The 23317-nt window shown below is 41.8% G+C and overlaps 1 protein-coding gene across 1 annotated transcript in view; it reads left to right on the top strand.

Annotated features, from left to right (window-relative positions):
* The window catches only part of LOC144763172 (amine sulfotransferase-like), a 405236-nt gene that overhangs the window by 261379 nt on the left and 120540 nt on the right, over positions 1-23317 (top strand). Inside the window, exon 5 of the mRNA XM_078648512.1 lies at positions 5368-5494. Coding sequence (XP_078504638.1) covers positions 5368-5494 — 127 coding nt within the window. The remainder of the gene's footprint in view (positions 1-5367; positions 5495-23317) is intronic.

The following is a 23317-nucleotide window of genomic DNA, read 5'->3' on the forward strand; positions in this document are numbered from 1 at the left end:
AATCACGTTTCCACTTTCAAACATAGTCCTGCACATAGGAAACAATGCAAAAAATATTGGAAAACGGGCCATTTTTTAAAAGTTTGCAGGGGTGGTAGGTATAACAACCCTGTTCGCTGTGTTGTCAGTGAAGATCACGATGTTGATGACAACGACAATGATGACACACTCAAAGAGTTATTACTTGGTGTGAGATGTGTGAAACAAGACTAATTTTCTTTGGTTGCCAATCCAGAAATGAAGTTTGGATCAGTGGAATTCCCATTAAACTTTTAGTAGACACTGGAGCTCATATTACCATTATAGATCATACTAAGTACACACAGTTTTGGAGTACACAATCTTTACTGCCTCTAGAAATTATGACAGTGGCTTTTAAAGGCAGTAAAGTGCATCTCGTTGGTTATTTTTGGTCTTCCAAATTGTTTCACTCTTCTATTAATGGAAACGTTTATGTTGCACGGAAAAGCATTAATGTTTAAGGTCTTGTGCATCAAGCTGAGTTCAATCTAACCATTAGACCTGGTTCTAGGAAACCCATTACCATTGAAAAGCAGAACTTGGTGAATACTGATACCACTATCTGCGGCAAGCATGACATTAAGTGTGTTACTAATGTTGGCAATGACTAGGAAAGTAAATTCCCAAAAGTTTATCAAGATAAGTTAGGGAAAATTACTGACTTTGTCTATTCTGAAAAAGTCAAATGAGATGTAGTATCTGTCAAACACAAGTTATGTAACATTCCCTCAAGTGTCAGAAAAGAACTGTTTGATATGTTGTCTGACATGTGTGTGCCAGGTATCATTGAGAAAGTTGAGGGCACTTTATGGCTATCTCCCATAGTTTTACCCAAGAAGAAAACAGGTGAACTTAGGATGTGTGTGGACTTAAGAAGTGTCAATGGGGCTATCTGGGTGGACACTTTTCCCTTGCCTAGGATATAAGATCTTATAACAAAAATTGGTCAGTCTAGCTGTTTCACCAAACTGGACCTTCGATCAGCTTATCACCAGGTCAAATTAGACAAAGCCTCCTGTCATCTAACTGCCTTTGTCCCACTAGAAGGCATATTCCAGTTCTGCAGGATGCCTTTTGGCATAGCCTCAGCAGCAGTAGTCTTTCAAAGATTGATGTTTGAAATGTTTCATGGCATCTCACAGGTGGCTGTCTTTCAAGATGATATTTTACTATTCACTAAAAGTGAATTTGAACATGATGTTTTAATAACAAAAGTCTTTAACATACTTGAATCCATAGGTGCTCCCTTGAGGAAAGACAAGTGTATCTTCACAGCCGAGATTGAGTACTTAGGTCATCTCTTTTCTGATCAAGGAGTGAAACCCAAGTCATGCCTTGTAAAAAGCATTGTAGATGCTCCTGCTCCAAAAATAAAGAACAGTTACTTTCCTTTTTGGGCATGTGTGTAAGTTTTAAAAGAATTTTGCCAACCTGACAAAATGTTTCAGGCCTCTTTTAAAGAAAACTGCAGAGTTTGTCTGGTCAGATTCCTGTGAACATTTTTTCAAAATTATCAAAGAGAAAATTGTGAATGTTCCTGCTCTACAGCCTTTTCTTGAGGGCAGAACCATTGTGGTGACTGTGGATGCTTGTGAATATGGTCTTGGGTCTGTCCTTACTCAAGTTGATAATAGGCATGAGTTTACCGTAGGATTCACATCTCGGACACTTAGACCTGCTGAACTCAAGTATTATTTAATCGAAAAAGAGCTTTTAGCTTGTGTTTGGAGTGTCAAAAAATGTAAAGCATATGTATGGGGCAGGATCACTGTCCCATGGTAAACATACTCTGGCAAAAAGATCACCACTGCCAGAATCTCAAGATTAGCAGCAAAACCTTTAGAGTTCACTTTTTCTATTGAGTATATACCTGGTGGGAAAAACGTTTGTGCAGACTGCTTGTCTAGGCTCCCCATTAAAGAACCTGAGAATCTTGAATGGGAAACAGAAATTCAGGAGTGTTTCATTGTTTATATAGGGGATGCTACCATTTGTGAGAAAGATTGGCTTTCTGCCATTGAATCTGACTGTGTTCTTAGTAAGGTTGTTGCTTTTGTGAACTTGGTTGGCCGAAAGAGACTCTACTGCAACCTGAACTACAGATGTTTTGGAACGTTTTAGATGAGTTGTCTTTAGAGGGTGGTATTTTAGTACATGGAGAGAAACTAGTTGCACCTTCCTTTTTTCGAGAACGCTTGATAGGTTTAGCACATGGTGGTCATTTAGACTCCACTTTGACAAAGAGGAAGATCAGAGAAAGGTTCTGGTGGCCTCGCATGGACATTGAGGTCGAGAAATTTGTACCCAATTGTGCCAAATGTACTCTTAGTGACAAGGTATTAATTACGGAACCCCAAGTAGAGTGGGTCAGTTTTTGTCCTAAGAGAGCATGGCAGCGCATTGGCGTAGACTTTGTGGGTCTTATCAAATCTTATCTAACTGCTAAGATATTTCATTGTCATTGTAGATCATCTTTTTAGGTGGGTTGAAATTGAACCAGTCTCTGATCCCACCACCAAAAAAGTAATTGAATCTTTCCAGAGAGTATTTTCAAGAGAAGGTCTCCCTGGTGAGATCCTTTCTGACAATGGGGTTCAGTTTACTTCAACTGAAATGTCCTATTTCTTAGAAAATTGTGCCATAAAACATTTGAGGGCACTTCTTTACCATCCTCAAAATACCAGGAAAGTTGAACGCTTTAACAAAGTACGAGTAGAATGCATACAATCTTCTATTAAAAGCAATCTATGTGTTGCCAAGTCCATTCAAGACTCACCGCACTACACCGCATTCAGTAACTGGCAAGTACCCTTTTGACTTGATGAGAGGTGGGGAAGCTGCCACAGAACGTTATCCTTTTAGACTACAAAAATGTTACCGAAGTTTGGGAGTGCCGATAAATGGTAGAAATCAGCTAAAATCAATTCAAATCTTGTCAATTTAAGGAGAACTGTTAATGCAAATCCAGGGTTAAGGAAAGAGTGTAGACTAAAAGTAGGTGACTGGGTACGCGTGAAAAATCCTGTGCTTGTTGGTAAAAGTTTATCTAAATTCCTGTTTAGGTTTGTGAACTAGGGAAGAATTCAGGGAACTCTCTGACAGGAACTGGTGGGGCAATTCTCATGTTGCTTTAGTTCCTCATAACCTTGCCATGTCTGGTGATAACAAGAAATGTTTTCCTCAGTGTTTTTCTTTGCCTAATCAAACCAAGAAATTTTAAAAGAGTAATATGTTGACACAAACTATCAGAAGAAGTGTTCGCACTCCTGCACGGCCAAAGAAGTGGAATGATTTGGTTTTGCATTAATTGCTTTGATGCTTTCTTTTCTTCTTCTCTTTCTTTCTCTTTTTTCTTTCGTTTTCCTATTGGGGTGGTATAGTGATCCAGCGGGTTACCAGCAACAGGTAATCTAACACCACATACTCACCTGGCCCCATACATTCATTCACAACACACTGGCAATAACAGCTGGGGTCATGTTTTGTAATTCTCTAGATTAGTTATCTCTAGTCCCTAACTAATCTTTCACTTATCAAAGAGTTCTTTCCTCTGGTCAATGGACCATTATTTGGAACTAGTTGATGGTGAAATGACCTAAGATTTCAAAGTCAGGATGTATTTTAAATTTTCTCTCAAATTATTTCATGTGAACTTCTTACACAGTACAGAACCAACTCTGTCTTCTCACAGGAAGGAAGATTCAAATAATCAATCAAAATGCATTAATTTACGCACTGCAATGACACTGCATGAAGGGACAGCACATAAGCGCATACACAGATATAATTATAATGACCAAGAAAGGTGTGAAAACCAACTCCCAGGCCTAGGAATTGGAAGGGGTCCACCAGGAAAGGTCTGGTGAACAAAGTCTTCAGGGCAGGATTCAGGACAGGACAGACAACGTCTCTATCACCGATGCTTGCGTAGCACCCCTCTGTGACACTCTCTTCCTCCTTGATATTGTTCCGTGATCTTCTTCTAAATTAATTTGCTTAAGATAATTGGCTCAGTAATTCGGTTTTTCTTCAGCATCACTCGTCACTCTGACAGCATCCCGGTCTGGACTTGAGCATCTCCGTCCGGATCTTCATAACTAACTAACTAAACTACCTGAATTATACCTTTCAGTATGCTAGTACCTCCCATTAATGTTTCAAACTTATGAAAATACTAATTATGATTGGACAGGCAAGGGGAGGTGATCATCACATCATGCTTATTTCTCATTATTTTCTTTCAGTTCTTTGATTTAAATCCCACCCCTCACATTTTATACATCACGCTTTATTCCCACCCGTATTCACATTGTAATTGTCACATATTAGAGAAAAAACTGTAGTTCCTCTATATTTCAGTGGACGGTCATTCCGGTTCTCTTGAAAAGTAACTACTAGAAACCTTGGACAAGGTTCAAGTTGACATCGCGTCTTCTAGCTTGATTTCACTACGCATGTGCGGTAGAACGTGAGGGAATAGACTGTGGTTCATGTTTCTAGGCCCAGAAATAGCACTATTGGAAGAGTCAAAAAGACAAATGTTAAAATCAAAAATAAATGGTTTCACTGTATACCACCTATCTCTACTCTAATCCCATTTACTTCTTATTACTCTTCCCGCATTAGCATTAGTTGAATAGCTGTGCTTAGTTTTTCAGCAAGCAGGTGGCAAGCATGTGAGTTCCGAGAGGCCTTTTGTTAGCTACTGCACAAATGCAGAAAGTTCCCTCCAAGCAAAAGATACGCCATACTACGTAGATGCAGTGGACGCATGCGAACTAAAGATTTTCGGTTAGCGGCCATCTTAAAATCACACTCGAGTTACTGGTTAATAAGACACATAGGCAAGCATAGTTCTTATTCATAAATGTTGTGTAATGCATCTTATTTCCACAATACAAATTTAGTTTGGGGTTAGTGGTTACATGAGAAGATTGCTTCTAAGCAAGTCTCTTTTTCATGAGACCTTGCTCCATCAATGGGTACAATGGGTTATAATTGCTGAAATGATTTTAAAAGGGAATTGCTGAAATTGTTTTAAAAGGGAATTTGCTTTATTTAACTTTGACAGCCACTTTGTTATGTACTTTACATTATTCTCTGTTTTATAAAAAGGGAGATGTGTGGTATTGTGCAAGCCTGTGGCTTGGAATGTCATGGTGTTTGGAATGTCATGAAGTCACACAAGCTCTGTATACTGTTTAAAGTCAGTTACTCCAGGAAAAGACACAATAACTGATATATCAAAAAGGGGGGGCCCAAGCCTTAAATTAACTAGTTATTGCCAAGAGAACTAACTTTTGTTGCAGTTACCTTAATTTCTGTTCCTAAATTGTGTTATTACAGGTAATCTACATAATCAGAAATCCTAAAGATGTGATGACTTCATTTTATCATCATGAAAAGAAATTGCCATCACTTACACCGTCCCCAAATTTTTCACATTTCATGGAGAGGTACTTGAAAGGAGAAGGTAACCTTTTTTCAAACAGTTAAAGAAGAGTAACATCATCCGAAATGTATAACATTAAAGTCAATGCAAGTAAATGTTATTGTGAAAAGAACTAACATTTCGTACTTAATCGATATTCAATACATTGATTCGGTTATCAGTGGAGAGAGGAAATATGCCTTCCATTCTATTGAATCATAGCAAAATGACAAACATTTACGTATCCTTTAGCAGGTTTCCCATCTCACATGGTAATATCCCATGACTCTCTTTTTGGACTTTTTTTCAGTCTATATTGTGCCCCTAATACCATCATTTTTTAGAAGACAAAGGCCTTATGGATTCTAATCCATTTTCTCACAGTTCAGGAATGTTATATGTCACAAGGGCTCACATCCTTTCCTACAATCTCTGGGCAGTGGGCTGAGCAACTGAATTTTACTGAAACCTGTCCTCCACAATCCAGCACTGCATTTCAATAGTTCAAAGGGTTGGACAACACAAAGATCTGATCCACTGAGGAAGTCTCAATGTATTGGACTTAATAGTAAGAGCGCTCATTGATTTCTCTTTTCCAAGAGAAGTTAGTTCAAGAGCTTCTTCTAGTCAGTGGAGCAATGTGCACTCATTAGAGGCACCATTTTAGGAGCTTGTGCCTCATCCCTTTGCTGAAATGTTGTTGAGAAGCTACTGAGAATGCTCTGGACCATTTCTTTTAATTTGACTTTTGGTCAATAGACCTTTTTAGCAGTCTGAGAGGAAAAATGGTTAACAACAATTTATATCTCAATGTACAGTGTGATCATTAGGACCACACCAAAAAATTCTGCCTCAGTAACTTGAAGTTAAAAGATTTATTACAAACTTAAAGCCAAACTAATAGTTGTGTGACGGAATTCCGCATGTATGTATCCCACATGCTTTTACAGCACAGTCACCACTGAGACTGCAGCGTTACTACATGTTACTTTACCATGGAAATTATTACAGCAACTTACTTTAGGAGGTGCTGGACTTTGGAATAGTATAAATTACTATTCCAACTTCAGTCTACACAACAGTAGGGACTCAAAATTCCAAAACCAGGCCAACAACGCACCCCCTAAAGAAAGTCATTGTAACCACTTGCGGGTTTAAAGGAACTTGTGGTATCTTTGCAGTAGGGATAGTGACTGCGTTGTAAAGGCAGGTAATTGTTGTGACTGCGGGGTAAAGGATGTTTTCCCAAACTAATATGAATCAATCCCAAAAACATACTGTAAAAATAAAGTATTATCATAGGAAGAGCAAAACGTCTTACAGTATTGGTCCTCCACAGCAAAGAGCATATAAGGATTTCTGTTGCAGCTATGCACATATAGGCAAAAGTATTTGATGACTAAACAAATGGTTTAGATCTTTCTCCACATACATGGAAACGTTTTGCAACATCTACTAAACCCTACACCAAACTAAGGATAGGGAAACCCATATTAAATCATGAAAGCAAGAAAGGTGTCAGCATCAGAACTTCTGCAGAAGTTCTATAGGTAAGGAGTGATGTATAGTGTTAAGTCACACAATCAGAAATGTAAATAGAGTTTATTTATTTATTTATTTGCGGGTTTATAACGCGCTAGGATCACCTCCCAAAGGAGTATCTCCTCGCCTTTGGCAACCTTCCAGCGCATAGCAGTAGGTATATAAAATTTACACTAGTTTTGGAATAAAAAGGTTTTTAACTGTTTTCTGAACGGGAGATACTCCTTGGAAAGTCTCAAGGAAAGTGGGAGGCTGTTCCACAGCGTTGGGCCAGCAATTGAGAGGGCTCTACCACCCTGTCTAGCCTTTTTTGCTCTCGCAACCTGCAGCAGGGCTTGTTCACTAGATCTCAAGGATCTCAAAGGTTTATAGGGGAAACATCTGTTAGACAAATACACAGGGACTTTCTTCTGAAGACACTTGTATATAATGCAACAAGTCTTGTACTTCACCCGTTGCTTAATGGGAACCCAATGCAGGGTGTTCAAGAGGGGTTTGGAGGGGGTGCGAGAGGGCTGATTTAGAACAAGACGGGCCGCGGTATTCTGGACTACCTGCAATCTGGCAGTTACTCCCTCATTTACTGATAGAAGCAACCCATTGCAATAGTCCAAGCGACTCAACACTAAGGCCTGCACTAACGTCCTCCTGGTTGAGTCAGGGAGCAAGGGAAAAACTTTCCTCAGCATTCCGATGACATGGAAGCAGGACCCCACCACTTGGTTGCCATGTTGCTTCAGGGACAGCTCCTGGTCCAGACGCACACCGAGATTTTTAACCACCTGCTTGGGCTCTGGGACTGGGCCAAGATCTTGCGGCCACCAGTCGGGGGACCACAGGAGTTTGGCCTCACCGAACAGCATCACCTCCGTTTTTGCAACATTGCATTGCAGGAGTTCTGTACCTCTCTAAGCCCATAGGGAATCTGACTATCACCAAGGTGGGTTAACTAATTAAAATGCACAAAGAATGTTTGGAAATATAGCCTCATACATATCACAGTATGTGTCCAGTTCCCAGAAAAGAACTCGGCACCTTGAGCACTACTCCCATATTCCAGTCTCCACTTCCAAAGCATCCTTGGTTCCTCCCTTTGTTTGATAGTACCAACTGGTAACACTCCCTTTGTTCTTCATTAGAATTATTTGACATTGTCAGTTCTTCCCCACCTTACTATCTCAGAAATACAATGGGCTTTTCACTAGCTAACAAATGCCTTTGGTCTTCATCCGCAGAGGAGAAACATGCAGAAAAACAGCTTCCACGTTAATATTAAATGTCTCTATTCTACTATCAGCAGAAGGCATACAATCATGCTGACTTAACATTTCTCTTTAAATGCATTTTAGGTCTACAACCTACATATAATCCAATAAATGAAATATTTAATAAAGGACTCAAGCTTCTTTTAGACTGTACTCTTATATGTAGCACAATAAACTAATACATATGGTATTAAGCAAAAACGTTAACTGGTCACAATTTATAAATAAAACATTAAACACACATATAAGTAATTCTCACTAATCCACTGCATTGAATGCATTTTAGCAAACCACATGTCTATGTAAAATTACAGAAGATTAATATAAGCAATCCAGTGGTTTCTGAAAAGGAAAAACATTAATATGCACACACATTTATGTCAAAAATGCACAATAGATGCACTTCATATACCTTTGGTAACCACATCTCATTAGTATTATTGCGTTATACGAGTACATAAGGTGAAATGTAAATATATATGAATGGCCCAGTCAAACGTAGAAGGAAGGAGCCAAAATGATGCTACTCCAATCCCCCCTCAGATGGCGCTCAAGCCATCACAGATTAGAATACGATCATTATTAGATTACACCAATCAAAACCTTGTGGTATTATACCTGCTCTGACCTTCTTCTAACCCCACATGTGCTCTCTTTGTTTTCACTCCTTGAACTCCCTGTCTAACTTGTGCATACTGATTCCCCTTAAAGATCAGAATTAGGAATAACGCACAAAGGGCAATTATCAAACGAGCTTTCAAATGGCGCCCACAATTCCACTTCCCAAGCTTCCAAACCATTGACCTACCAAAGCAAACCAATTTTGAAAAGCTCCCCAAGCACCTGTCACTTCCAATTCTTTCAGATTCCTTGTCAACCTGGATATATTCCTAATACATTTCTCTAGGCCCTTACTTTTGTCTGGAATATAAGTACAGAATTGCTGAACTTTCAACATCTGATAAATTCCACCCTCTTTTGCGAGCCAAAGGTGTAACACACATCAGTTCTGCCAGACCATAGACCATATTGCAATCATCTTAGTATTTACAAGTAATACAAAATTAGCTGTGTTTGTATCCAATGTGCCCACTATTTTAGACAGCTTTCTAATTTTCCAATCATTTAAAATTACTTCCACACACAAGATTATGGCAACAAAAATATCCCATACCATTCTGCTTCACTAGCACCTTACTTAGTTCTTGATTTCTCTTCCCATACAGGATCATTAAACTGTTCCACAGGATAAATCTTTGGGAAAATATGCAGTTTGTCCACAAATAAAATAGACTGCAGGAACCACAGGATCCTATCCCTCCAGGAAACAAAAAGGTTCCTCTCTCGCTTCAAACGTATGTTCACATTTGCTCTCCCATAGAAACAACACATCTATGTAACTCTAATCAATATGTATACACAACATTCCTTTGTGTTTCCAATAAAAAGCAAGGCAGGTACATTTCCTTTTTCCTGATGTTCAATTTCTTCACTACCCCACTTGTGATTTTTACGATCCAGTTCTCTCCATCTTTCCTCCATCAAATTCAAAGATTTCTTTTCCACATCTGACATCAAGCAAGTGAAAATGTGTCTATATGCATAAGCAGTTTTGAATGACTTGAGAGACACAACATATTTGCCTGCAATTTCTGCACTTTTAAAATAAGATTTTTCATTTAAATGTTTGATCAGGGGAACTTGTGGGAGAACTACATCATAATTTGAAAAATATTATTGGAAACTGCCTTCTCCATAAAATTTACTTAATAGAAGACTCCAAGAAATACCATATCAATGGCATTCATTGTATCAATATACCCATAAAGCAGTCTAAAATAAGCAATTGAGGTACAATCACCTCACGATACATCTGTGTTTAATTTCTTAACCGTCCACAACTCTATGCTACTATCAGAAAAGGTTTGCATGGTAGGGTCTCTAGTAGACTTAGGAGACACTGGAAATAACCCTATAAGCGCTATAACTAATATTACAACTAAAGCCCTGTGTTTACCTACTATGATGTATCTATGCCTACTAGTAGTAAGGTTGGAATCTTAACCATGGGTCTAACGTAGCATCTGCAGAGACTTCTCTGTCGGTTTCCACCTGTGCAAACAGCAAAAGCAATTTTCAAACATATGCAACAAAATATACTGAATCTTCATGAATGTACTTTAGTCCTTCTCCGCGTTCTTCTAAAAATAACCTTTTTTGGGGGAGGGGGAGTTTTATATACTGCAAACTCAACCCGAAGGTATCAGAGCGCTATACATGAGTGCCAGTTGCGTTACAGATAGACACATACATTTTGGTAGGCACAGGGAGAGAAATAATCCTGGGCTGAGCTTGCGGAGATCCACTACACAGAACTCCGTGAAGTGCAAAAAGAACTCCACCGTGCTACGTGGAGCTCCGCATGCGCTGGAGTGCGATAGATAAATACAGTTTGCAGTGATTTTCAGTGCCAGGTTCGTGTACGCACTGTGCAATCCTCTCAGGTGGCACCATGAACATCGCAAGCGGGCGCTGCTTAATTTCTGCAGCTCGAGTAGATTTTAACTCGAGCGGCAGCTTTCTCAACATGAACGGATGGTTTCTCAACGCGAGCGGTCACAAGCATACACGACCACTTGCAATGAGAAATCTGACTGCCCGCTTTGAGAAATCTTGCTGGGAAGTTGATTTTCCGAGCTTGTGCTCACCAACTTGATATTGACGATCGCAACATGGAAGAATCTTGCCAGGAGGTGGATTTTCCTTGCTCGCCAACTTAACATTGACGAACATGAGTGAGGGAAAAAACTCAGCTCCATATAGAGTTTTTGGGAACTCCACAAGCTCCATGTAACGCTGAGTGCAGAAAAGTCTGCAAACTCCGCAAGCAAAGCAGGGTTCACCACACAGAATTAGAAATTATAAGTGATTTTCCCAGAATCACAGAATGTTGAGCATCCCTGCCGAGGCTCGAACCCAGTTCTCCAGCTTTGAGGTCGACCACTAGGCTCCTTCTGTTTCCTTGAGCCTCTGTACTTTTCTTTCCTTCTTACAAAGTGTCAGGCCTGTTGCGATCCAGCCAGGGGGCATGGCAGGGGTGGAGCTGACTCACATGAGAGGCAAACAGGCACAGTAGGAAGATGCTTGGCAAAGTAGTATTTATGTGCCAGCAGCTTCCAGGTGTCGTACTCTCACTCAAATGAATTCTGGGCCACCTCTCCTTACTGTGTCGTCCTTGGTATTGTTCATCGGGTTTTCTAAGGCATCAGCATGTCTCTTCATTTTTCTCCCTTAAATTGTCTGGCAGTTACAAGGGCTTTTGTGCGTGGTTTCTTCCAGGAGAACCTAAGGAGGAAAAAGTCAACAAGCTTACATTTAAAGTATCAGTGACTAAAAAACAAAACTAACGTTCTTAGCGTTGTTCTGAACATTTTACAAAATTTACTTATCTGAAATTGCGAGCTTTTGAAGTTAAACAAGGGAGACTATCATGATTTCCTTGATATATTTACTCCTGCAAAAAAGACAGAAGTTAAAATCAAATGCCAATTAGTGAATGTGCTGGGGATTATATCTGGAGGAACAGTATTCAGTTTCAATATTCTATAGCAAACACCCTGTATTTTTGTTTTCTCTTTTGATCCACATTTTTATTGGAAATAATTACTAGTAGACTAACATGAAGTTAATGAATGCCCTAAGAATTGTCCTATGAGTTCTGTGTGGGACCTACTTTTTCTGGTTCACAGTCTAATGATAGATACGTAATACATGCCAATAAGGCTTACCTTCAAGTGGTTGGTTGGTTGTTCTTTCCATTATTTATATGTTGTCTTTCCTTTTAGGGCAGCACATGCAGATACCGATAGGCCTTCTACTCTAATCTACCAAAAAGAGTGAGAGGGTATTAAATAAGGTATACACAGGTACATTTTTAAAAGTAGTAATGCACATATAGACACATTGGTATTCTCGCATACCCTGTCACTTACTCTTATAGAAAGAACCTCATTTGGCAGATATGGACAGTTGCATTCCGGAGTCACCTGCGTGCAACATTGTTTTGTTTCTTCCCAGCCCCTCTTCCCCATCAGGCTTGGAAAACGTTGACTAATGTTAGGTTTCCTAGTGCAAAGGTGCAAAGGTGAAGTTGGGATTTAGCTTCATGTCATCCTGTAGCTCCTGCTGAAAAACAAGGTGAAATTCTGACACAAAGGGTATGAAATGCCTTTAATAATAAAAGGTTCTATTTCACTCACTATTAGTCCCGGTATGAAATGCCTAAGGTCATAAATTAGCACAGGAAAATTATTTGCACCTAAAAAGGGAAATCCAGCTATATCTAAGATGAGATGTCTCAAGGCACGCTGTCTTGTCAACGAAGGAAGTTCCAAGGTAACGTCAAACTAGAGATCAAGTTCCTGAAGTTTTATTTGAACTTTCACAGTGATCCCAATATTTCCAGAACTCTTTCTCCCTGTCATTTGTGATAAATATGTCCATTCAGAGGATGAGTACTGTTAAAAATATGTAAAACTGCGGAAGAATCTTTAATACACTACCAAAAGGTTCCAGTCAGCTGGAGGCAGCTGTGGAATCTTCACTCACCAACTGTCAGAACATTCCAAGGGAAGAAAGAAGGAGGGGAAAAAGCACGATAAGGCACTACCAAGTTGATTACAACACACATCCCTGGGCAGGAAAGGTAGAAAAGAAAGTACCAGGAGAAGAGGAAGAAAGGAGGGGAAAGGGAAATCGCAAAACTGCTAGAAAGTTAAAATTTCAGTACCTCCAAGGTATGAAACGAATAACTGAAAGCATTACAGCGTATACCAATAGTCAGATATTAACCAATATTATTGTCCTTGTGATATATGGAAAAACCACTGTTCCTCGGTGACCTACGAGGGGAACCAGTTGGCTTTTCTAACCGCCTACCATCAGTACTGGATTCATTAAGAAATACCTGGGGAGAATTGCATGTTACCCCTTTGTCCATCCCCCACGTTTGTCCATTTTCTAACTGGACCACATTTCTTCCCATGCTTTCTATCTTGAGAGGTTCAGAGAACTGGGAGTAGTTGTTTCTGCTCACCTTGGGAAAGTCAAGTTGTACGCATTCACCTTGCTTGAACATCTATGTTTTGACACATTTTGTGTTGTCATATCTGGTTTTGTATTTGCTTTACTGCAGGTCGATTCTTTGTCAATTTCCGATCTGTTTACACAACATGTACTGTCTTTTCATAACCATCCAGCAGTGAGGTTAGTCTTGGGTTTTCTACCCTTTAAGGAGATGAAAGGTGACGCTATTGGGTGCAGTTCTGGAGGCCCATATAATTTCTTGCAAAGCAAACTTGGCAGGAGGATTAGTTACTTCTGCTCTTTGTAAAGACTCTTTGATGACCCTGTTCATGTTTTCCACCAACCCATTAGCACGGGGGTGTCAGCACTTACATTAAGAGGAGCCCAAGAAAGGAAATTGGCCACCACATTCTGTTTACCTGCTACATATTTCACCTTAAAATGGTAACTTTCGCACCCCAAAATACATCTTGAGATCCTAGGTGTGGTCCTATTCGAGCCTTTGGTCATGGAGAAGTAGTTGAGGGGTTTATGATCAGTCGTAACAGTGAAAGGTATGCCCCATAAGAAAAACTTGAAGTATCCGATGGCCAAGAAACAAGCAAGGGCTTCTTTCTCTACCACAGAGTAATGATATTCAGCTCCCTTCAGTGTACTTGATGCAGAAGCAACAACTTGCTCCTATCCTTTGGGTGAGGCTGGCTCCCAACCCTCTATAACTGGCATCCCTAGACAAGAATTTAGCTTTCGTACTGTCGAACCTGCCTAAAAAAGGTGCGTTTGTGATAAAGGACTTGATGGTAACAAATTCTACTTGACAGTCTTCATCCCATACAAATGTTTCTTTTTGCTCTGAGTTCCATAGGGGTTCCACCATGCTGGCATAGTTTTGTGTAAACTTGGAATACTATCCTGAGTGGCCTAAGAAAGACTTAAGTTCTTCAACATTGGTGGGAGCAACAGTATTTAGGATGGCATCAACTAAATTCTTCTTTGGCTTTATGCTATCTCTGGAAATGATATGTCCTAGATATTCCACGTAGCCTACTCCAATTTGGCATTTCTCTTTCTTTAGTGTAAGACCTGCCTCACGCAATTTGTGTAGAACTTGTCTCAGCATGTTATTGTGTTCTTTTATGTTTTTCCATGTATAAGAATGTCATCTTGGAAGCAAAAATGCCGGGGACATCCTTGAGAATATGCTGCATAATTCTTTGAAAGTGCAGCAGCAGCGGATGCCAGCCCAAAATGCATACGTAAATATTGAAATGCACCTAGGGGCCTGATGCACGAAGTGAGGTGCCGGGATTCAGGGTGCAGTTCCACTTGGTCATACACTGAGGATAGATCGAGGACACTGAAATAACTGACATCCATGCTGAGAGTTAAAATCTCATGAATCCTCAGAAGCGGGTGTCTGTCTACTCAGATATTTCTATTTAAATCACTGAGTTAAATGCATAACCTGACTTCCTTACTAGCTGATTTGGACATGATAACGATTGAAGCCAACAATTGGGAACTCTCTATAGGTTTTATAACACCCAATTCTAACAACCGGTCCAACTCTTTTTCAAGGGAAACTGCATGATGTGTGGAATGGGACTTATTTTATGTGCTACAGCTTTAGCCTTGTCTTTGAGTTTTATGTGGTGTGGGAAGTCTTTTAGTAGACCTAGTTTATTCATAAAGACCTCTGGGAATTCCTCACAAATGTCTTGATCACATAAATAACGATCAACTAAAAGTACTTAATCTGGGCTGTTTGGGTCAAGTTTGATACCGAGTTCCTGTTGGTGTTTCCAACCTAAAAGATTGGAACCCTTCTCAGTAACATAACTCTTACCTACAGTGCTCCTGCCTTTGTATTCTGTGGTATGTTCTACTCCCAACGCTATTTCTATGGCTTGTTTGAGATCAGGGTTACCCGCTGATAATTTCTCTTTTGTTTTAGGGTTATTAGCGCACCTCACAAAATGGTCCCTGATAAGTGAGTCAGTCAAGACCCCAAAATCACAGGTGTTGGACAAACCCTTAAGCACAGTAATGTAAGATCTGAATTTTTAATTTTTGCCTTGCACTCCTGAGAAACATTTGTGTCTCTCTAATACTACATTAATGGCCTGAACAAAATGTTTCTTAAACTTGTTCATAGTGGCTGAATATACATTGAAATCACCATCCCCTTTGTCAACTTCTTGTTCAGAATCTTTTATGTTTTGAAGGTTTTACGACCTTCAATACCTAAATTGTGAAACAGTATATGCTGTTTCCTGAAGTGAGAATATGTGTCCCCCCAATAGCCATGAGGTAAGACTCAAATAAATCTTTCCATTCGTTCCAAGGGATATTTGGTTCACCAACTCCATTTAAAAATGGAGGTGGTAAGGACATATTTAAAGCAGCCATGTGAAAAAAAACACCGTTAACTAAGCTTGATAGAAATAGAAGGATGGGGTAAATACAAGGAAGGCTTAGAAAATATATGAATTAAAGTAAACTGCTTATGAAATTCACTAGTCAATGCTGTAGAGGGATTAAGTCCAGAACCCTGTTGTGCTGATCAGCATGAGTAAAGTGTGATAAATCCACCTACTACTGTTGATTAGAGGCTGTGCTCGTCAGCGAAATGAGGCGGATATAGCAATTGACGAGTGGGCTGGTCTCGTCAGCGAAAAGGAGCAAAACAAGTGACTGATGAGCTTGTTGCGCCCGTCAGCTAAATGAGGCAGCATTGGTAACTGATGAGCTTGCTGTGCCGGTCAGCGAAATAAGGCGTATCTGGTAAGTGATGAGCTTGCTGTGCCTGTTAGCGGTAAATGAGTTGTTTTTCGCAACTAATAAGCCTGTTGTGCCCGTCGGTGAAGGAAAATAGGCTGAGAGAAGGCAGGCGGCTTGCTGTGCCTGTCAGCATCAAACTAAGATGGAGCAACAAAGCAGCCCCTGCCTCGCACACACCCTGACTTCCAAAACAGTAATGCATAGGTCGGTACCTCAGTCAGGTGCTGATGAAGGAAAAGCAAAGCTGCTTGCCCAATTGTGCACGTTCTCCAATGCTGTGGAAGCCAGCTGGAGCAGAACAACAGACAATGGACAGGCGCAGATCCAGAAAGTGGAAAACCAGTACTATGGATGGTCTCGGAGGGATCTGGACACTAGGATGTGCTCACCGATTGATCACCTCAAAACGACAAGCCTCCAAACTGACATACTCCAGAGAGCGGAAAGCCTCTCTGGGTAGTCTCGTCGAATACAGATGGATAAGCTAGGAGAAAAGCAGGGCACAGAGACACCCCTCATAATCACAGAGACAGCACTCCTAATACGGACGATGCAGCAACACATGTACCACCACCCAAAGCAAGAGAGCAACCACTGCACACAGGTAAGAGTTCTTGAGATCTAATGGAGATGTACCAGAAGACACAAATATCTTAAGAAAATAGAAGTACACTACCTCAGGGGTTGTCCGAAACTTAAAATGAAGAGGTCGTCAAACGTAATTACCGCTGTCACTGGAGTGTGGCTGTACACAGTAGGTAGGATATAGCTGGGGATGGTGGTGTGGCTGCCCCCACACAGCTAGTTGTCACCAGTGTTAAAAAGGCCTAACACTGAATAGATGAGGAAGAATCTTTAATACGTCTTACACCACCAACAGGTTCTGGCCGGCTAGAGGCAGCTGTGGAATCTTCACTAACCAACTGTAAGAACATTCCAAGGGAAGAAAGAGGGAGGGGGAAAAAGCAAGGTAAGGCAGTACCAAGCGGATTACAACAAGTACCTCTGTCAGGACCCTTTTTTCACTTCGATTTCCTGAGTGTTGTCTCTTCTCCTTCTTCACTCAAGTCTGAATCTTCTATCTCCTTAGGGATCACTTTCTGCTTGCAAGACATGTTTTCCCCTCTTCTGCCTTCTCAGACAATGTTCTTTTGCTGCCCCTTTCAATTCTCTAGCACAAGGCCTTTCATCAGGGTCCAAGTCTATCTCTGTTACAGCCACTGCATTAGGTTTTTCTTCAGCAGTTTCGTCATCCAACTCTCCGCAACCCTCTTCAGGCCAATAAAGTGCTATTTCAGTTTCTGGCTGTCCTCCTATAGCTAAACTATCCTGCTCCTGTGATCTCTCGACCACCACTGGCTCTTCTGGAAGAGGTGCTGTTATTTTATCAAGGGGACATGAAACCCTGCAGTATGGGCAGCAGAGAGCCAATTGCAGAGATCTCCGCACTTCACAGCAGGTTAAGTTATTAGCATAACTTGTAATGGCCCACGTCAACAAGGCCCCAATCACGCCTTTCATACGTGCTTCTTCACAACCACCAAGTTTCCAGAACTTAGGTCAGGGCAGTGCTCCTGATGTAATGGGGCTGTAGTATTTTCAACCTGGTTGGATACATAATGCACCACGTCAGCCAATCCTTTGCAGTAATCTAGTATCAGATCATCAGTAACATCTACTAGCACATTTGCAGGTACAGCTGGCAATCGCATTGCCCTTTACCCTGATGATCTCAAGGGGATTCAGACCTCTTCCTATGATCGGGTATGCTGTGCAGACTCATCAACACCAACAGTAAATCATCTGGCCATTTCAAAGACGTAGACGCACTCACTTTGACAAATCTTGATATCAGGGTCTGATTGCCCTGCTCTACCAGACCTGAACCCTCAGGCCGGTAACTACAATGCAGTCTCTGTTCAACCTCCAACCAGAAAGCACATCCTCAGCACTTCATCATTGAAGTGCGTGCCTCGATTTGATTCCCAAGAAGTCGGGACGCCAAATCTTTGTATCAACTCCCTCAACAGCAACTTTACTACTTGAGACTATCATTCCTTTTGGTGGGATGTGCCTCAACCCATTGTGAAAAGAAGCACACAATAACCAACACATATCTCAGCTAGGCTCGGGTAGGAAACTCTGTGTTTATGGAATTCAGTACACTGCGCTCCGCAGAAGAGCAATAAGTTGCTGAATTCTGTCTTCTCAGGCGCGAAGAAAAGTTTTTTTCTGGTTGTGTGCGAGATTTGTTGTTCTGCTTGCTTGCGAGTGCCACGATAATCTCAGGCAGCTAGTGAGGTTCGCAATATGTTGCACTCGCTCACATGGCTTCTGACCATGATGGCGCCAATGTAGTGCTGATTGCGATGGCAACGCTCAAGCAGCTTTCGTGTTCGAGAAGCAGCAAAGAGGCTTTTTGAGTGGATTTTCTTCTCCAGCGGGCCACAAGAGTTGTTTTTTTGATGCAAGAAGCCTTTTTTTTAAAAAAAAAATTTCAATGCTTCTTAGGAAGGAAGTGCCCCAGAAGTTCCATTTGCCAGCAGGCTATCCAGCCGGCACCTCCCAGTGCCTTGTCCATCTCCTGGTCACTTTTTGTTTGGATTTGGAGCTGGACGGATCTCTCTCCTTGTCTGCTATATATGTACCACTGGATTTAAGGACTGTTCAAAATAAGTTAAAAAAGTGGTGTATAATGGTGTTGTTTGTTTGATTGGGGGGCATGCACCAAGAATTTTTTGTACTTTTATTAACTTTTTTAAATTTATTGTGGTGGGTGGCCTGCAGTTTCAGTATAGGCCTAGCTATTTAACGGTTTAGTACATTTTCTCAATTTATTTAAATACATTTCCAATATTCATTTAGTTTACTATGTTGCCTAGTGTGCCAATGGACTTTCCAGCCAGTAGGACCAATATTAGTCATGGGTGCATGAAACAACTGTTTCTGTTGTGTCTGTTGAATTGAAACATGATTTAGGTCATGGATAGCAATGGATTAAGTAACAAAATGAGTTTTGTTTGGGGTACTTTAATTTTTTATTCTGCAAACAGAGTTTAGGTAGGGTAATATATTTGATGCCTTTGGAAGAAGTGTGTTAATTTTTGTTTATGGCATTACTGAATGAATGGTGTTTCAGACTGTATCAGACCTTGCCAGACTCTCGCCACAGCGCACGAGGGCTACCAGGCCCAGGGGGCCTCGCGGCAGGAGCCGTTCCTCATTTGCGAGCCAGCCGGTGCTTAAAGGCCGCCACTGCCTCCCGCACTGCGGGACGCCGTATCAGAATGTTTCAGACTTTGCCAGACTGTCGCCACAGCGCACAAGGACTACCAGGCACAGGGGGCCATGTGGCAGGAGCCGTGCCTCATTTGCGCACCATCCGGCGCAAAGGCCGCCACTGCCTCCTGCACCGTGGGATGCCGTATCAGACTGTATCAGATGTTGCCAGACTCTCGCCACAGAGCACAAGGACTACCAGGCCCAGGGGGCCTCGCGGCAGGAGCCGCACCTCATTTGTGCGCCAGCCAGCGCCTAAAGGCTGCCACTGCCTCCCGCACCGCGGGATGCGCCCGGGCCAAGGGCGAGCCTGTATGAGCCCGTCAGAGCCAGAAAGAGGTGGGGCTGGGCCATTACCCTGTGATTTTCTACACCAACGCAAACACCAAGGTGGATCTTTGCTACTAAAACAAGGTACCTATGCGTTTTGATTCAGTTTGTGGGCCTTCAATTTTGAGGAACAGCTAGCCGCAAGCATGAATAAACATAAGGTTACAGGCCTACTGGTGGGGGTTTGTGTGAGGACATTGGACGCTTTTTTGACAAGAGCCAAATCAGTCCTGACTCATCAGATCCAGCTCACTGAAAAAAGACTCTCACTGGATACCTTTGCGGCCCAGAAACGGTTTTCGATGGGAGGCATAGTTACGGCTAAATCCCCCGAGGGTGCACAGCATCCTGTGGATTATCTGCATCACATCATCCCTGGCCTCAGTAAAAATGGGGATTTAATCGGCCCCCCTGACTCCCTGCTAGTGGCATCAGAGGCGACCACACTCGTGCAGGTTGATTCCATTATTACTGCAGTACACAGTGCAGGATTAATGAGCCCGACCTGTCACACATTTTGGTTGAAGATCCACTGTCCCGTACCACGGGACACAACGCAAATAAATCTGGCCTGTGTTGTGCGGAGGTCATCACTTGATCCAAAAGGGTTGCCAGGGAAAGAACGATAAATGTCTCAAAGTCCTCAACTGCTGGTAATGGAGAGCCACCTGCGAAATGCCCAAGGGGAGGAGCTACACAAAAGCAAAAACAAAAACCCAGACTAAAACCTCAAGCAGGTCGGCCCCCTGATAAACCGACTCCAGAACTGAATCAGACTCATAATAGTGGTAACAATAATAATCACACCGGTGCGGAGTTTGGGGATGACTGACCAATTGGAGCTATTGGAGCCTCTGATAACTGCTCTTTTGGGGCCTATTGTATGTGTTAAACTGCTCCCGTTGGACTTTTTCTATAGAGCCTCGCCCTTCCCGAATCAACATCATAGAAAGGTATATTGACAAGAGGGTTCATTTGGTTGGGGCAATGCACCATTGCAAAGTAATGCCTTTGCACCACTTAGAGACCTCAACGACCTAAATGATATTGATTGACTAGGTCGACCGAGGAAAGGTGATAGAATTTTTGTACTCCCGTAACTAACTCAGATCAGATCGAGGGAGGAGGAGAGAAGTGACTACCGCAGGGACAGTGAAAGGCCACACCATTTATGGCCTACAGGTTGTAATGTTCCCATGTCAAATAGTATCCAGGCAATTGATAGCGTAGTAAGGCCAAATGAAAAAGAAATTAAAATCCTCTCATGGAACATAGCAGGCCTATCTACCAAATTTAAGGATGCAGAATGGCTTTTTTATATATGGGATTTCCAGATTATTTGTCTGCAAGAAACATGGGAACCCGTCAATAATAACTTTTATCTGGAGGGATATAAAACTGTCTTTTGCTCAGTGTGAAAGGCAACATCAAGGAGAGCCATGGGTGAGGCCAAAACGTGAATTGAGGGCTAAGTAGGAACCAGGCGCCTGGCCTAGATGGGATCCCACCTGACTTTTTTTTATAAATACCGTGAATCTCTGGTCTCCAATCCTGACTAGGGTGATTAATGCAGCAGTGGACACAGTAATGCCAGCCTCCTGGTCCACAGCCACGATTGTCCCCATTTTAAAAAAGGGTAATAAGGATAACCCACAATGTTACCACCCGAGTTCTCTCATTGATGTGTCAGCGAAGGTACTAGGGCGGGTGATTTTAAGTAGGCTGATGGACTGGGCTGATGAGCATCAAGTTATAACTGATCTTCAATTTGGTTTTAGGCCAAGGAAATATACAACCGACCAATGCTTCAACCTGTACCTTATTTCAGCCAAATACACAGTAGTCAGTTCAGGGACGATGTATTTGGCATTTATGGACCTAACTGCAGCTTTCGACAGAGTTAATAGAGGGAAATTGTGGGCACTAATGGGCGGGCTTGGCTTATTAACAACTTAAAAACTTTGCATTTGAATACCACTGCTACGGTTAGATACAGTCAGGCTGGAAATAAAACATAACCCTTTACGTGCTCTAGTGGTGTCAGACAGGGTTGCATATTCGCTCCATTTCTGTTTACGCTATACATAAATGATCTTGATCGCGCACTAGGCACTTTTCAGGCAGACACCCGAAGGATAGGTACCCGTTGAATTCCAGTTTTGTTTTAGGCAGCCGACGAGGTACTCCTTGCACGCACCCCCAAAGGTCTGCAGATCCTAATAGATGGGTTTGTATCTTTTATGGAGAACCTGGATTTGTCTCCCAATTTGGCAAAATCTTACATCATGGAAGTGGGCAAAAAGCCAGGTAAATCCTATAATTATACAATTGGATCTCATTGTTTAGGTAACGTACAGTCCTTTTCGTATCTGGGGATTTTATGTGATGGGCGTTTAAATTTGAAATATTTATTAGAAGAGAAGTGCCGAACTATGGCCAAATGTAACGGATCAATATTGAAATTTGCACAAAGGGATAACGGTGGTCCACAGAGCAGATTCTGAAACTGTACAGCTCCATGTGTTGCACCAAAGTGCTGTATGGCAGTGAGGTGTGGGGATTTATTGAGGCAAATCAATTACTAATAGAGGAGAACAAGTATCTCAGGCCCCTGCTAAAAGTCCCTCAAAGCACGCCAGCCAACATTGTACACAAAGAACTGGGTGCCCTTTACATTATGGATATGTGGGCTGTCAACCCCCTAGTTTGCTGGGTAAAGATCTCGTTAAATGAGGAGGCTGCACTAAGCAGGCAGGTTATAGAAGAATGTCTCTTCCTGGACCATGGACTCAAAATTCCCTGGCTAAAATATGTGAAGGAGTCCTTTGTGAAAATTGGATGTGCAGACTTATTTGCTAACCCCTCAAAAATAAGCATGCAGGATAAGGCACTGGTTAAGGACCGGTTCTTTAAGTATGCACTGATGCACCGGTGAGAGAACACTTAGAAGCCAGGTTCACTGAGGGCATTGAACCATACCTGTCCTGTATAAGTAGTGCCCATGATAGATTTTTAATGACTCGGTTCAGGCTAAATCTTTTGCCTCACGTTTTAGCAGAGCTGGCAGGATTTACACCGCACTCAGAGATGAAATGTAAATTGATACTTGTATAGCGCACTACTCACCCGCAAGGGTCTCAAGACGCTTGTAAGAATACCGCTGTGGAACCCATCCTGGCTTTCCCTGTATGGTGTCCACTCCTGGGCACCCCCAAGGTGGAGGCCAGGCATCCTTAGCGTTGTGGGGGCCGTTGTGGAGATTAAGCAAGCTATTGCCAAGAGTTGCAGAGTGGGACTCCATGATTGGAATAGGCACCGAGGCGAGAATTATCAGGTCCGTGGAATTTTGAGCCCAAGACCCGCCGAGGTGGGGAATTGAACCCTGATCCCGGGCTAGACTTCTGCATCAGGGTCTGCTGCTCTAACCATTGAGCCACACTTCTCCACAGATGAAGGGACCCTGTAGCTGTGATCACAGGTCTCCACAGGACACCCTTCACTTTGTTTTATTCTGCCCATTTTATCTTCATCCCAGAAGACTTTTTTTGAGGGGTATTTTAAAAAAAGCCAGATTCAAATAAGC

The sequence above is a fragment of the Lissotriton helveticus genome, chromosome 6, assembly GCF_964261635.1.
Source record: "Lissotriton helveticus chromosome 6, aLisHel1.1, whole genome shotgun sequence".
Taxonomy (NCBI): Eukaryota; Metazoa; Chordata; class Amphibia; order Caudata; family Salamandridae; genus Lissotriton; species Lissotriton helveticus.